General features: G+C 47.3%; 1 protein-coding gene across 6 annotated transcripts in view; it reads right to left on the reverse strand.

The window, feature by feature from the left end:
- Positions 1 to 12508, reverse strand: part of LOC126251940 (chitooligosaccharidolytic beta-N-acetylglucosaminidase) — a 226111-nt gene that overhangs the window by 32504 nt on the left and 181099 nt on the right. For all 6 annotated transcript variants that reach the window (XM_049952699.1, XM_049952700.1, XM_049952697.1 and 3 more), the window contains exon 3: positions 8704 to 9127. In XM_049952699.1, coding sequence (XP_049808656.1) covers positions 8704 to 9127 — 424 coding nt within the window. The remainder of the gene's footprint in view (positions 1 to 8703; positions 9128 to 12508) is intronic.

The raw sequence follows: 12508 nt of genomic DNA on the forward strand, positions 1-12508 counted from the left end.
CTGATCAGAGAGGTAAGACTGAATTTCAGCCTCAGTTAGACTGTCAAGCAGCCTGGTGTAAATTACACAATGGGAAGAATTCAAAGTTCTATGTGCCTTGACACGAACAGGGTAGCCATGGAGAAGTGAGGCAGCAAGTAGTAGTTGCGCTTGAGAATCAGAAGGCATCTCCAAAAGCAAAGTGCCATTCTGTAAACGAGTGCAAGATTTCACAGGGCCAACAATGGCATCAACACCTTTCAGAATAATAAACGGATTGACTATGGTGAAGGGCTGACCATCTTCAGTACGTGATACCACAAGGAACAGCAGAGCAGCGGGAAGGGTCTTCAAATCAGTAGCCTCATTACATTTACGTTTCGTTGACGTCGATGGAGAGGATGATTGACTCATCACGAAGAAATCCTCCATGACTGCCAGCGTCTCTGATGGCGCGCTCCTTCCAACTGGGAGTCCCCTTCACAAGGGGGTGCACCCGCCTTAGGTGATTGTTCACACCTCAGGTCACACCTCCTGAACCCACGGCAGAGGGTGGACAATCTGGGACGGTTACTGCTCAGCCAATCACCCCTCCCTGGGCCTGGCCTGTACCAGGGGGTACTTGCAAACCCTACCTATCGACCTGGGGCTGGGAATTACGCGTTACCCAGTCACCTTTTACATGTCAGACGTGTGGGCCGGCCTTCAGGAGCGCACAGGGAGGAAGAAGAGAAAAGAGAATCCTCAAACGCCGAAGTGGAGGAACGATAAGAGAAGAGAAACAAAGAAAGTAAAAGGGAACCAAAGACAAAGTTGAGATTGTTCGCAGGTCAGCGACAGAATGCAGAACATTCCCAATAATACCCCAGACATGTTCCCCAAGGGAGTGGAAAAAGAATAGCAAGAGGATAGACATACAGCACGGAAGGGAAAAAGTTCTGGAAAGGCTGGGGAACCGTGGTAGCCAAGCACGAACCTGTCAAAGAGTGGTGAGCCCCCTGGGGGATACAACAGAGTTCTGCGTAGTCCTGATAACATTGTGTTGCAGCTAAGTGAGTTCAAAAGTGGGCAAATTGTTGGTGGTGCTTGTATGGTGGGTGCTTCCGTAACCAATGTAGACCATGGGTATGGTGTTTCACGAGGCACTGTATTGAAGACTTATAACCACATGCAGGGAAAATGGCAAAACGTCATCCACTAAGTCACAATGCAGACGAGATTGTTTTGTAGAGTGATCTCGACAAATGGTCTTTGAAGAAGACTGTGACGAAAAGTAAGAGGACAACAGCTGCAAAAGCCATTGCAGAAATTAATGCACATTCATGAATTCAGTCAGCACCAAAACAACACAAAGGAAGTTCCTGAAGCAGGGAACTATAGGGTGATCAGGAATTCCAAAGACATACATCAGTAATGCAAATGACCAAAATGTAAGACATAGTGCCAAAGCCAGTAAAACCTGTACTGTGGAGCAATAGAAGAAAGTAATTTGGGTGGTGAGCCTTGTTTCACATTATTTCCAACTTTTGGGGTAGCTTATGTCTGGCATAAACCATTCCAAACCTACAATGGACTGCTTGCTGCCTAGAGTGAATCACAATGGGGGTTCTCTGACGATTTGGTCAGCTATATTGTGGTATTCCATGGGCTCCATGGTTACTCTACAAGGTTGCATTACTGACAAGGACTATATGACCATTTTCCCCGATTAGGTCCATCCCATGGTACAATGTTTGTTCTCCAATGGTGAAATTGCGTTCCAAGACAACAGGGTTCCTCTTCAGAAAGGCTGCATCGTCCAGGATTGGTTCTGTGAGACTAAGGATGAGCTGTAGAGTCCCCCTTGACCACCAAAGTCATTATATTTCAGTATGATTGAGCCTTTCCGGTCTACTTTGGAAAGACTGATGTGCAATCACTATTCACCTCCATCATCGTCACCTAATGTGCCAGTATCTTGCAAGAAGAATGTTACAACATTGCATTGAAACCCATACAGGACCTGCATTTATTTGCAACACTGTAGTAGAGATGAAAATGTGGTGTCACCGCCAGACACCACACTTGCTAGGTGGTAGCCTTTAAATCGGCCGCGGTCCGCTAGTATACGTCGGACCCGCGTGTCGCCACTGTCAGGGATTGCAGACCGAGCGCCGCCACACGGCAGGTCTAGAGAGACGTCCTAGCACTCGCCCCAGTTGTACAGCAGACTTCGCCAGAGATGGATCAATGACAAATACGCTCTCATTTGCCGAGACGATAGTTAGCATAGCCTTCAGCTACGTCATTTGCTACGACCTAGCAAGGCGCCATTACCAGTTTATATTGAGATGGTAATTAATGTATCATCAAGAGCGATGTTCTCCAATTATGGATTAAAGTTAAGTATTCCAAGAGCTTCGTACTTTATTTATTAGACTCAACTACTTTAACTGTTCCAGACCTCTCGCCAGTCTGCGTGAGCTTAAACGCGTGCATTTCGGCCTCCTCTAGCAACACGGTGTTGGCTCTACTGCCAACACATCAGAAAATGTGCTGTGTTTGTGGCGTTTCCCTCCTGTTGTCCCCGCCATGCGTATACCACATTCTGGGATGTAGCAAAACTTTAATTCATAGCACATATTAATTGAAGCTAGAAGAGTACACTAAAAAAAATTAACAATCACAGGAACTATGTTAAATAACAATGAACTGTTTCTTCTTTGCCGTTTAGCACTGTAGTAAGATTAAGGAATTTACTTATGTTACAGATGGTCCTGACCTGTTCATAGCTGTGTGAGATTACTGCCTTGTTCAACAGGTTTCTTTTTTTTTTTGTTTTGTTTTAAGTTGGTAGATACAGAGTCCAGTCACATTAACGTGACTACCCGTCAAAAGCCTGAATAACCTCCTTCTGCAGATGCACCACTCAGAAAAGTGCAAAAGAGAGCCACTGAGCTGGTAGGTACCGATAGGGATGTGGACCATGTCAACTCCAGTGCAATGGCCATCTGCACTAAGTTTGTAGGTTGATGATTCATGGCATGGAGAGCGCGAGCAAGGTGGTCCCACAGATTGTCGATTGGGTTTAAATCTGGGGCGCTCTTTGAACTGTGCATATACATGCAACCTATGTGGCATGTTGTTTTGTCCTACTGATAGATGCCTTGATGAAAACTGCACATAGGATTGGACACGGTCTCCAAGGATTGATGCTTATTTTTCTTCATCGATTGTGCCTTCCAGAACGACGAGACCACCCAGGGGATGTGACAATAATATTCCTCAGACCATAACGGTCCCTCCTCTGGCCTCGACTCATCCAATGATTGTTGCAGAGCGTTTGATTTAGGACATTTCGTCCATCGTCTCAAAATTCCAACTGTCGCCAATTAGTGGACACCCTGTTGCAGTATTGGCATGCAAATTACAGCCTTCATTGCTGATGAGTAGCAGCCAACACGGGTTCACGAACGAAGCACCTGCCGTGGACGCCGATACGCAGGGACATTTGCTGAACGGTCATTGAGGATTCACTGTTGGTAACCTCTTGGTTCGTCTGGATGATCAGTTGCTCAACAGTTGCACGTCTGTTCACCTGTACACATCTCTGCAGCCAGTGTTCACCCTTGTCATCTAGGGCTGAGGGTGCACCACAGTTGCCTCAGAGTTGCCTTTCGATAGCGCCATTCTGCCATCCTCGATATACAGGGCTATTACAAATGATTGAAGTGATTTCATAAATTCACTGTAGCTCCATTCATTGACATATGGTCACGACACACTACAGATACGTAGAAAAACTCAAAGTATTGTTCGGCTGACGCCGCACTTCAGGTTTCTGCCACCAGAGCGCTCGAGAGCGCAGTGAGACAAAATGGCGACAGGAGCCGAGAAAGCGTATGTTGTGCTTGAAATGCACTCACATCAGTCAGTCATAATAGTGCAACGACACTTCAGGACGAAGTTCAACAAAGATCCACCAACTGCTAACTCCATTCGGCGATGGTATGCGCAGTTTAAAGCTTCTGGATGCCTCTGTAAGGGGAAATCAACGGGTCGCCCTGCAGTGAGCGAAGAAACGGTTGAACGCGTGCGGGCAAGTTTCACGCGTAGCCCGCGGAAGTCGACGAATAAAGCAAGCAGGGAGCTAAACGTACTGTAGTGGACTGACAAGTCAGCCAGTCCACAGTGACGGGTAGCCGAAAGGGCACACGTACACACACGCCGACTGGCGCGAAGTCTGGAACAGGATTCGTAATGAATGTGATAAAGAAAAGAACGTAGCTACTAGAACACTTAACTTTCATATCGTCCTTTGGTATACAGCATTCTTGATGATACAAGTGAGACTATCTTGAGATACATGCAATGGTACAAATGGCGCCTTGCTAGGTCGTAGCCATTAACTTAGCTGAAGGCTATTCTAACTGTCTCTCGGCAAATGAGAGAAAGGCTTCGATCAGTGTAGTCGCTAGCAATGTCGTCGTACAACTGGGGCGAGTGCTAGTACGTCTCTCGAGACCTGCATTGTGGTGGCGCTCGGTCTGCGATCCTGATAGTGGCGACACGCGGGTCCGACATGTACTAATGGACCGCGGCCGATTTAAGCTACCACCTAGCAAGTGTGGTGTCTGGCGGTGACACCACACGTACCACAGCCGACGGTTTGGAAAATCTTACGGAAAAGGCTAAAGCAGAAGCCTTACCGTTTACAATTGCTACAAGCCCTGACACCCGATGACAAAGTCAAACGCTTTGAATTTTCGGCGCGGTTGCAACACCTCATGGAAGAGGATGCGTTCAGTGCGAAACTTGTTTTCAGTGATGAAGCAACATTTTTTCTTAATGATGAAGTGAACAGACACAATGTGCGAATCTGGGCGGTAGAGAATCCTCACGCATTCGTGCAGCAAATTCGCAATTCACCAAAAGTTAACCTGTTTTGTGCAATCCCACGGTTTAAAGTTTACGGCCCCTTTTTCTTCTGCAAAAAAAAAAAAAAAAAAAAAAAAACGTTACAGGACACGTGTATCTGGACATGCTGGAAAATTGGCTCATGCCACAACTGGAGACCGACAGCGCCGACTTCATCTTTCAACAGGATGGTGCTCCACCGCACTTCCATCATGATGTTCGGCATTTCTTAAACAGGAGATTGGAAAACCGATGGATCGGTCGTGGTGGAGATCACGATCAGCAATTCATGTCGTGGCCTCCACGCTCTCCCGACTTAACCCCATGCGATTTCTTTCTGTGGGGTTATGTGAAAGATTCAGTGTTTAAACCTCCTCTACCAAAAAACGTGCCAGAACTGCGAGCTCGCATCAACGATGCTTTCGAACTCATTAATGGGGACATGCTGCGCCGAGTGTGGGAGGAACTTGATTATCGGCTTGATGTCTCCCGAATCACTAAAGGGGCACATATCGAACATTTGTGAATGCCTAAAAAAACTTTTTGAGCTTTTGTATGTGTGTGCAAAGCATTGTGAAAATATCTCAAATAATAAAGTTACTGTAGAGCTGTGAAATCGCTTCAATCATTTGTAATAACCCTGTACTTTAAACACGAGAACAATTTACCAAGTTAGTCATTTTGAAATGCCTCCACCCTTGGGCGTTAGATAAGTCCTCAGTTCCTGGATTGCGATGATGACTGTACTGCTTTCCTCGGTGCCCTCCCCCCGACACATCCCCCACAGCTACTGCTGTCACCTGCTATATGGGAATGGTTGTTGCACATCGAATAGTTTGAAATGCCTCCACCCTTGGACGTTAGATAAGTCCTCAGTTCCTGGATTGCGATGATGACTGTACTGCTTTCCTCGGTGCCCTCCCCCCGACACATCCCCCACAGCTACTGCTGTCACCTGCTATATGGGAATGGTTGTTGCACATCGAACAGTTTGAAATGCCTCCACCCTTGGGCGTTAGATAAGTCCTCAGTTCCTGGATTGCGATGATGACTGTACTGCTTTCCTTGGTGCCCTCCCCCCGACACATCCCCCACAGCTACTGCTGTCACCTGCTATATGGGAATGGTTGTTGCACATCGAACAGTTTGAAATGCCTCCACCCTTGGGCGTTAGATAAGTCCTCAGTTCCTGGATTGCGATGATGACTGTACTGCTTTCCTCGGTGCCCTCCCCCCGACACATCCCCCACAGCTACTGCTGTCACCTGCTATATGGGAATGGTTGTTGCACATCGAACAGTTTGAAATGCCGCCACCCTTGGACGTTAGATAAGTCCTCAGTTCCTGGATTGCGATGATGACTGTACTGCTTTCCTCGGTGCCCTCCCCCCGACACATCCCCCACAGCTACTGCTGTCACCTGCTATATGGGAATGGTTGTTGCACATCGAACAGTTTGAAATGCCTCCACCCTTGGGCGTTAGATAAGTCCTCAGTTCCTGGATTGCGATTATGACTGTACTGCTTTCCTCGGTGCCCTCCCCCCGACACATCCCCCACAGCTACTGCTGTCACCTGCTATATGGGAATGGTTGTTGCACATCGAACAGTTTGAAATGCCTCCACCCTTGGGCGTTAGATAAGTCCTCAGTTCCTGGATTGCGATGATGACTGTACTGCTTTCCTCGGTGCCCTCCCCCCGACACATCCCCCACAGCTACTGCTGTCACCTGCTATATGGGAATGGTTGTTGCACATCGAACAGTTTGAAATGCCGCCACCCTTGGACGTTAGATAAGTCCTCAGTTTCTGAGTTACGATGATGACTGCATTGCTTTCCTCTGACCCCTCCCCCAACACATGCCCCCATTGCTACTGCTGTCACCTGCCATATGGGAATGGTTAATGGTTGATGCACGTTGTGGTGAGCGTACTGTAAGACCTTCGGTACACACACCATCAGATTATTTGACTTGTCGCTCCAACGAAGTAGGCGAGTGTCAGCAACATGTCTCGTGGTCTTATCGTGGCGTGTTTATCTTCTGCCGTTAGGTCAGACGATAGAAATGCCACTTGCACACTTAGAGTAGCAGATTGACAGTGACCAACTTTAAACAGAACTTCATTAATTTTCACACACATTTATTAAAATAATAACAAGCATAAAAATTACTTAACTTGGTTCTGGAGGCTATTTACAATTGACAACCTGAAGTTCCTTTGGTATTGGTACGTTAATCTTATTCTCACATATATCTATGATCCTTGACAAAAGTGTCTATACATTTATCATCCTGGCTATGTACAGGAATATGGTAATGGTTCAAATGGCTCTGAGCACTATGGGACTCAACTGCTGTGGTCATAAGTCCCCTAGAACTTAGAACTACTTAAGCCTAACTAACCTAAGGACATCACACACATCCATGCCCGAGGCAGGATTCGAACCTGCGACCGTAGCGGTCGTGCGGTTCCAGACTGTAGCGCCTTTAACCGCTCGGCCATTCCGGCCGGCCCGAATATGGTAATGTCATTAGGTGCAGACTGAAAATTGACTATAGACTGGTACAGACAAATGCGGACTGACTAATCGGAGGTCTGTACACTCGTTATACCTCGCGTGTTCATGTATCACTGCGCGAGTGCGATCCGCGAGGAGAAAAGATTCTATGTTAGCAGCAATCTCATTGGCTGCGTTACATATTAATACGTGGATCGGCGGAAGCATAATTTGGTTTGTCTCTATGGGGGCGCCATCTTGTAGTGCAGAGACGGATGAGTGCTGCGCCTGCGCTGTTGTGCTTAGGCCGGTATTACATTATCAAATTTCTTTGTCAAAAATCTTTGTCCAATATCTTTGTCAAAGATATCTGATGGTGTAATAGGGAACTTTGTCAAATGTCGTTCAATATTTGATCAAATCTAGGGCCTCGCTGTAGATTTTATCAAAGAAGTCGCTTGTCTTCTGTTCACTGCAATGTGACATGTTACCACATGAAGCGCTAGAATCGCTGCATTCTGTCGTCTGTAGTGTTTTTATAAACATTGCCGGTAAATACAATTGGTGTGTGCTGACAACTACAAAATTAATAGAGACGTATGAAGCTGATGAGGCGCTTTACAACGTGAGGCACGCTGAATACAAAAATAGATTACGAAGATTGGTGACCTGACCTAACCTAATCCAACCCTCTCCTGTAGCAAGTAATCGGAGTGTTACAGTGAGCCTGTCTTCTGCAAATGTAGCAGTTCTTAAGTGAATATTGTGCTTTGTGGTATGAGGATACACTTCATTGAGCACATACAGAAATGTATGCTCATCCATTCTTAAATAATTGATGTACGACTTGACGTCCTCCACTATAAGCTCACGTAACAAGTTCTGTTGAATGCTTTTATTGCGCCGTCGTAAAACTCACGGCTTCACCCAGGTATGTTTCCTTTTTTTTACCCCGTTTCTCTTCCGCATATGCACACAGTGCAACTGTGGTACATGCAACTGCTGCAGTTAATAACAAGTTGTGCTCAGCCATCTCGAACTTTGACGAAAAATATGACGACAGTGTAATACCCCTTCTAGCGCTACGTCAAAGATCTTTGTCGAATATATTTGACGGAATATTTGATCACATCTTTGATCAAATCTTTGACAAAGAAATTTTATAGTGTAATACCGGCCTTAGCGGGGCGCGCTCTAGTGGGAAAGTGGTGTACGCGCTGACTACGCGGAACTATGTACACGACACACGTCGACGCCGAACATAGGCGGTGGTCACAAGGTGACTGGGCCGCGTACAGCATGCCACACCCACGCGCACACGCACTTACCCTGCCAGCAGTGACTTCCGAGATGGAGAGGGAGTAGGCCTCCGAGGTGTCCGTGTGGAAGGAGCGCGTCTGTCCGTCGTTGACGGTGAGCGTGACGAAGAGGGAGCGTCGCTCGCCGGCAGACCGCTGCTTGGCGCTGGTACGCGCCTTGCGCTCTACCTTCCTGTGGAAGATGCGGCCGGCCTCCTGCAGCAGCTGGCGCACGCCGGGCTGCAGGTCGCGGCCCGCCGCCTCCACGGACACGCTGTACGGGTTGAGCGCCAGCAGGCGGCCCGGCGTCCTCTGTAGCCCGCCGCGCGGCCGCGGCCACAGCGTCGCCCAGGGGTCGCACGCCAGCCGGCACGCGCCCAGCGACTGCGCCTCGCCCTCACCGGCGGCCACCTTCTCGCATCGGCTCTCGCGGCACTCCCACGTCCACACTGGCCTGCAACATTTGGTTCTGCGCTCAGCCGGCATACAGTCAGCCACTGTTGTAGTCAGCCATCCTGTATCGTAAGAGATCTCCCGTTTTTGACGGTTAAAAACATTTTTTCATATCGAAATTATGTCTTCGACTCTTTCTTTACAGACAACCTTTTAGGTAGGGCAACCACAGCTAGGAATAATCATCTTAGGTACTAATAAACCGCTTCAGCTGTATTTAGACCTTAATTTTTTTTTATCACCAACAGTTTCACGGCACTAAAAGCGACATCTTCAGGTGAAGATCTGCCTAACACTAAATCAAGAAACTGGGTTGTTTTGGAAATCAGCCTTATGCAAACACAATTAGTTTATTTTTAGTGTGCGGAAATTCATGAAGAACTGGGTGAAAGCAATGCACTAAATACACTACTGGCCATTAAAATTGCTACACCAAGAAGAAATGCAGATGATAAACGGGTATTCATTGGACAAGTATATTGTACTAGAACTTACATGTGATTACATTTTCACGCAATTTGGGTGCATAGATCCTGAGAAATCAGTACCCAGAACAACCATCCCTGGCCGTAATAACGGCCTTGATACGCCTGGGCATTGAGTCAAACAGAGCTTGAATGGCGGGTACTGCTACAGCTGCCCGTGCATCTTCAACAAGATTCCACAGTTCAACAAGAGTAGTGACTGGCGTATAGTGACGAGCCAGTTGCTCGGCTACCATTGACCAGACGTTTTCAATTGGTGAGAAATCTGGAGAATGTGCTGTCCAGGGCAGCAGTCTAACATTCTCTGTATCCAGAAAGGCCCGTACAGGACCTGCAACATGCGGTCGTGCATTATCCTTCTGAAATGTAGGGTTTCGCAGGGATCGAATGAGGGGTAGAGCCACGGGTCGTAACACATCTTAAATGAAACGCCCACTGTTCAAAGTGCCGTCAATGCGAACAAGAGGTGACCGAGACGTGTAGCCAATGGCACCCCATACCATTACGCCGGGTGATACACCAGTATGGCGATGGCGAATAAATGCTTCCAGTGTGCGTTCACCGCGATGTCGCCAAACACGGATGCGATCATCATGATGCTGTAAACGGAACCTGGATTCACCCGAAAAAATGACGTTTTGCTATTCGTGCACCCAGGTTCGTCGTCGAGTACACCATCGCAGGCGCTCCTGTCTGTGATGCAGCGTCAAGCGTAACCGCAGCCGTGGTCTCCGAGCTTATAGTCCATGCTGCTGCAAACGTCGTCTAACTGTTCGTGCAGATGGTTGTTCTCTTGCAAACGTCCCCATCTGTTGACTCAGGGATCGAGACGTGGCTGCACGGTCTCTTACAGCCATGCGGATAAGATGCCTGTCATCTCGACTGCTAATAATACGAGGCCGTTGGGATCCAGCACGGCGTTCCGTATTACCCTCCTGAACCCATCGATTCCATATTCTGCTGACAGTCATTGGATCTCGACCAACGCGAGCAGCAATGTCGCGATACGATAAACCGCAATCGCGATAAGCTACAATCCGACCTTTATCAAAGTCGGAAACGTCATGGTATGCATTTCTCCTCCTTACACGAGGCATCACGACAACGTTTCACCAGGCAACGCCTGTCAACTGCTGTTTGTGTATCAGAGATCGGTTGGAAACTTTTCTCATGTCAGCACGTTGTAGGTGTTGCCACCGGCGCCAGCCTTGTGTGAATACTCTGAAAAGCTAATCATTTGCATATCACAACATCTTCTTCCTGTCGGGCAAATTTCGCGTCTGTAGCACGTCATCTTCGTGGTGTAGCAATTTTAATGGCCAGTAGTGTAGAAGCTGATAAAGACACCAACCAAGGACACAAAACAAGACGAAAAATATGACATGCTGTCAAAAAACGCCTAAAACGGGCACTAGAATCAATGTTTAATAATACAGTTCAATTAGCGATGTAATTTTAAGAAAATAAAAATTTAACCCACAGAATATGACATATTGGTGTCGGAACATGTCTGGGGAAATATAAAAATAAACTTATTATGTTTGCATAAGGCTGATTTCCAAAACAACCCAGTTTTTAAATCGCAAGCACGGAAGAACTAGAAGAGGAGCTTCAAACCTTAGTAAAATGAGTAAATCAAGAAGGAATAACAACACTAAGACATCCACTCGTGTTACTTTCTAAAATTATTCTACGACTTTTTTTAAAAAAAAATTAAAAATGTTAAATCTTTTACGTGAGAATATTAAAATATTTTCCTCACATAACTAAAACATTAGAGCTAAAAAGCTCTGAACTTTGTACCTAACGTTCGTTGCTTGTCATAACAAAACATGCCCGAAAGACAGTATGTCATTGAATAAAACAGCAGGATGGATGGATGGATTCCAATCCAATACGATGGATAGCACATAAATTACACTGCTGGCCACCGTAAATGCAACAGCCTGAAGGAAGCATCCGAATCAAGTGAAATTTACACCATGGGTTTGCAGCGATGAGATATGCAACTGATTAGAATTTCAGCGCAGACGCACATCACGCGCGCCTGTGGCGCCACCTCATAGCGCCATTTAAGGCTTGGCGATTTCGACGAGTGTACGTTCGGCACGTGTGTTTACCTTGTGGTTGTTTCACAAGACGATCAGTTATGCCTCGTAGACAACAGCGAACATCGTTTGATCAAGTATCCGAGTTCGACAGAGGAAGGATAGTGGCTTACCGAGATTGTGGATTATCATACAGAGAAATCGCTAGTCGTGTTGGACGAAACCAAACAACTGTAATGCGGATATGTGACCGCTGGATGCAGGAGGGTACGACGGACCGACGTGGTCGATCGCATTCACCTCGGTGCACCACTGCACGTGCGCATGGCAGTGGCGGATCGCTCAGTGAGATCCCGAACCACAGCACAGCACATTGCGTCTGTAACGCATCATCCAGTGTCTGCGCGTACCATCCGACGCCGTTTACTGCAGAGTGGTCTGTCCGCAAGACGTCCATTGCTTCGTCTACCATTGACGCAGAACCACAGACGTCTCCGTCGCCAATGGTGTGATGACAGACGGATGTGAACGGCAGAATGGAATGACGTTGTCTTTACTGACGAGGCACGCTTCTGTCTGCAGCACCACGATGGTCGGATTCGAGTGTAGAGACACCGTGGAGAGAGGATGCTGGACAGCTGCATTATGCACCGCCACACTGGTCTTGCACCGGGTATTATGGTATGGGGCGGTATTGGATATTACTCTCGCACGCCTCCAGTACGCATTGCCGGTACTTTAAATAGCCGGCGCTACATATCCGAGGTGCTGGAGCCAGTTGTCCTTCCTTACCTTCAGGGCTCGGCCACAGCCATATTTCAACAGGATAATGCGCGACCACACGTGGCA

Source organism: Schistocerca nitens, chromosome 4 (assembly GCF_023898315.1).
Source record: "Schistocerca nitens isolate TAMUIC-IGC-003100 chromosome 4, iqSchNite1.1, whole genome shotgun sequence".
NCBI lineage: Eukaryota > Metazoa > Arthropoda > Insecta > Orthoptera > Acrididae > Schistocerca > Schistocerca nitens.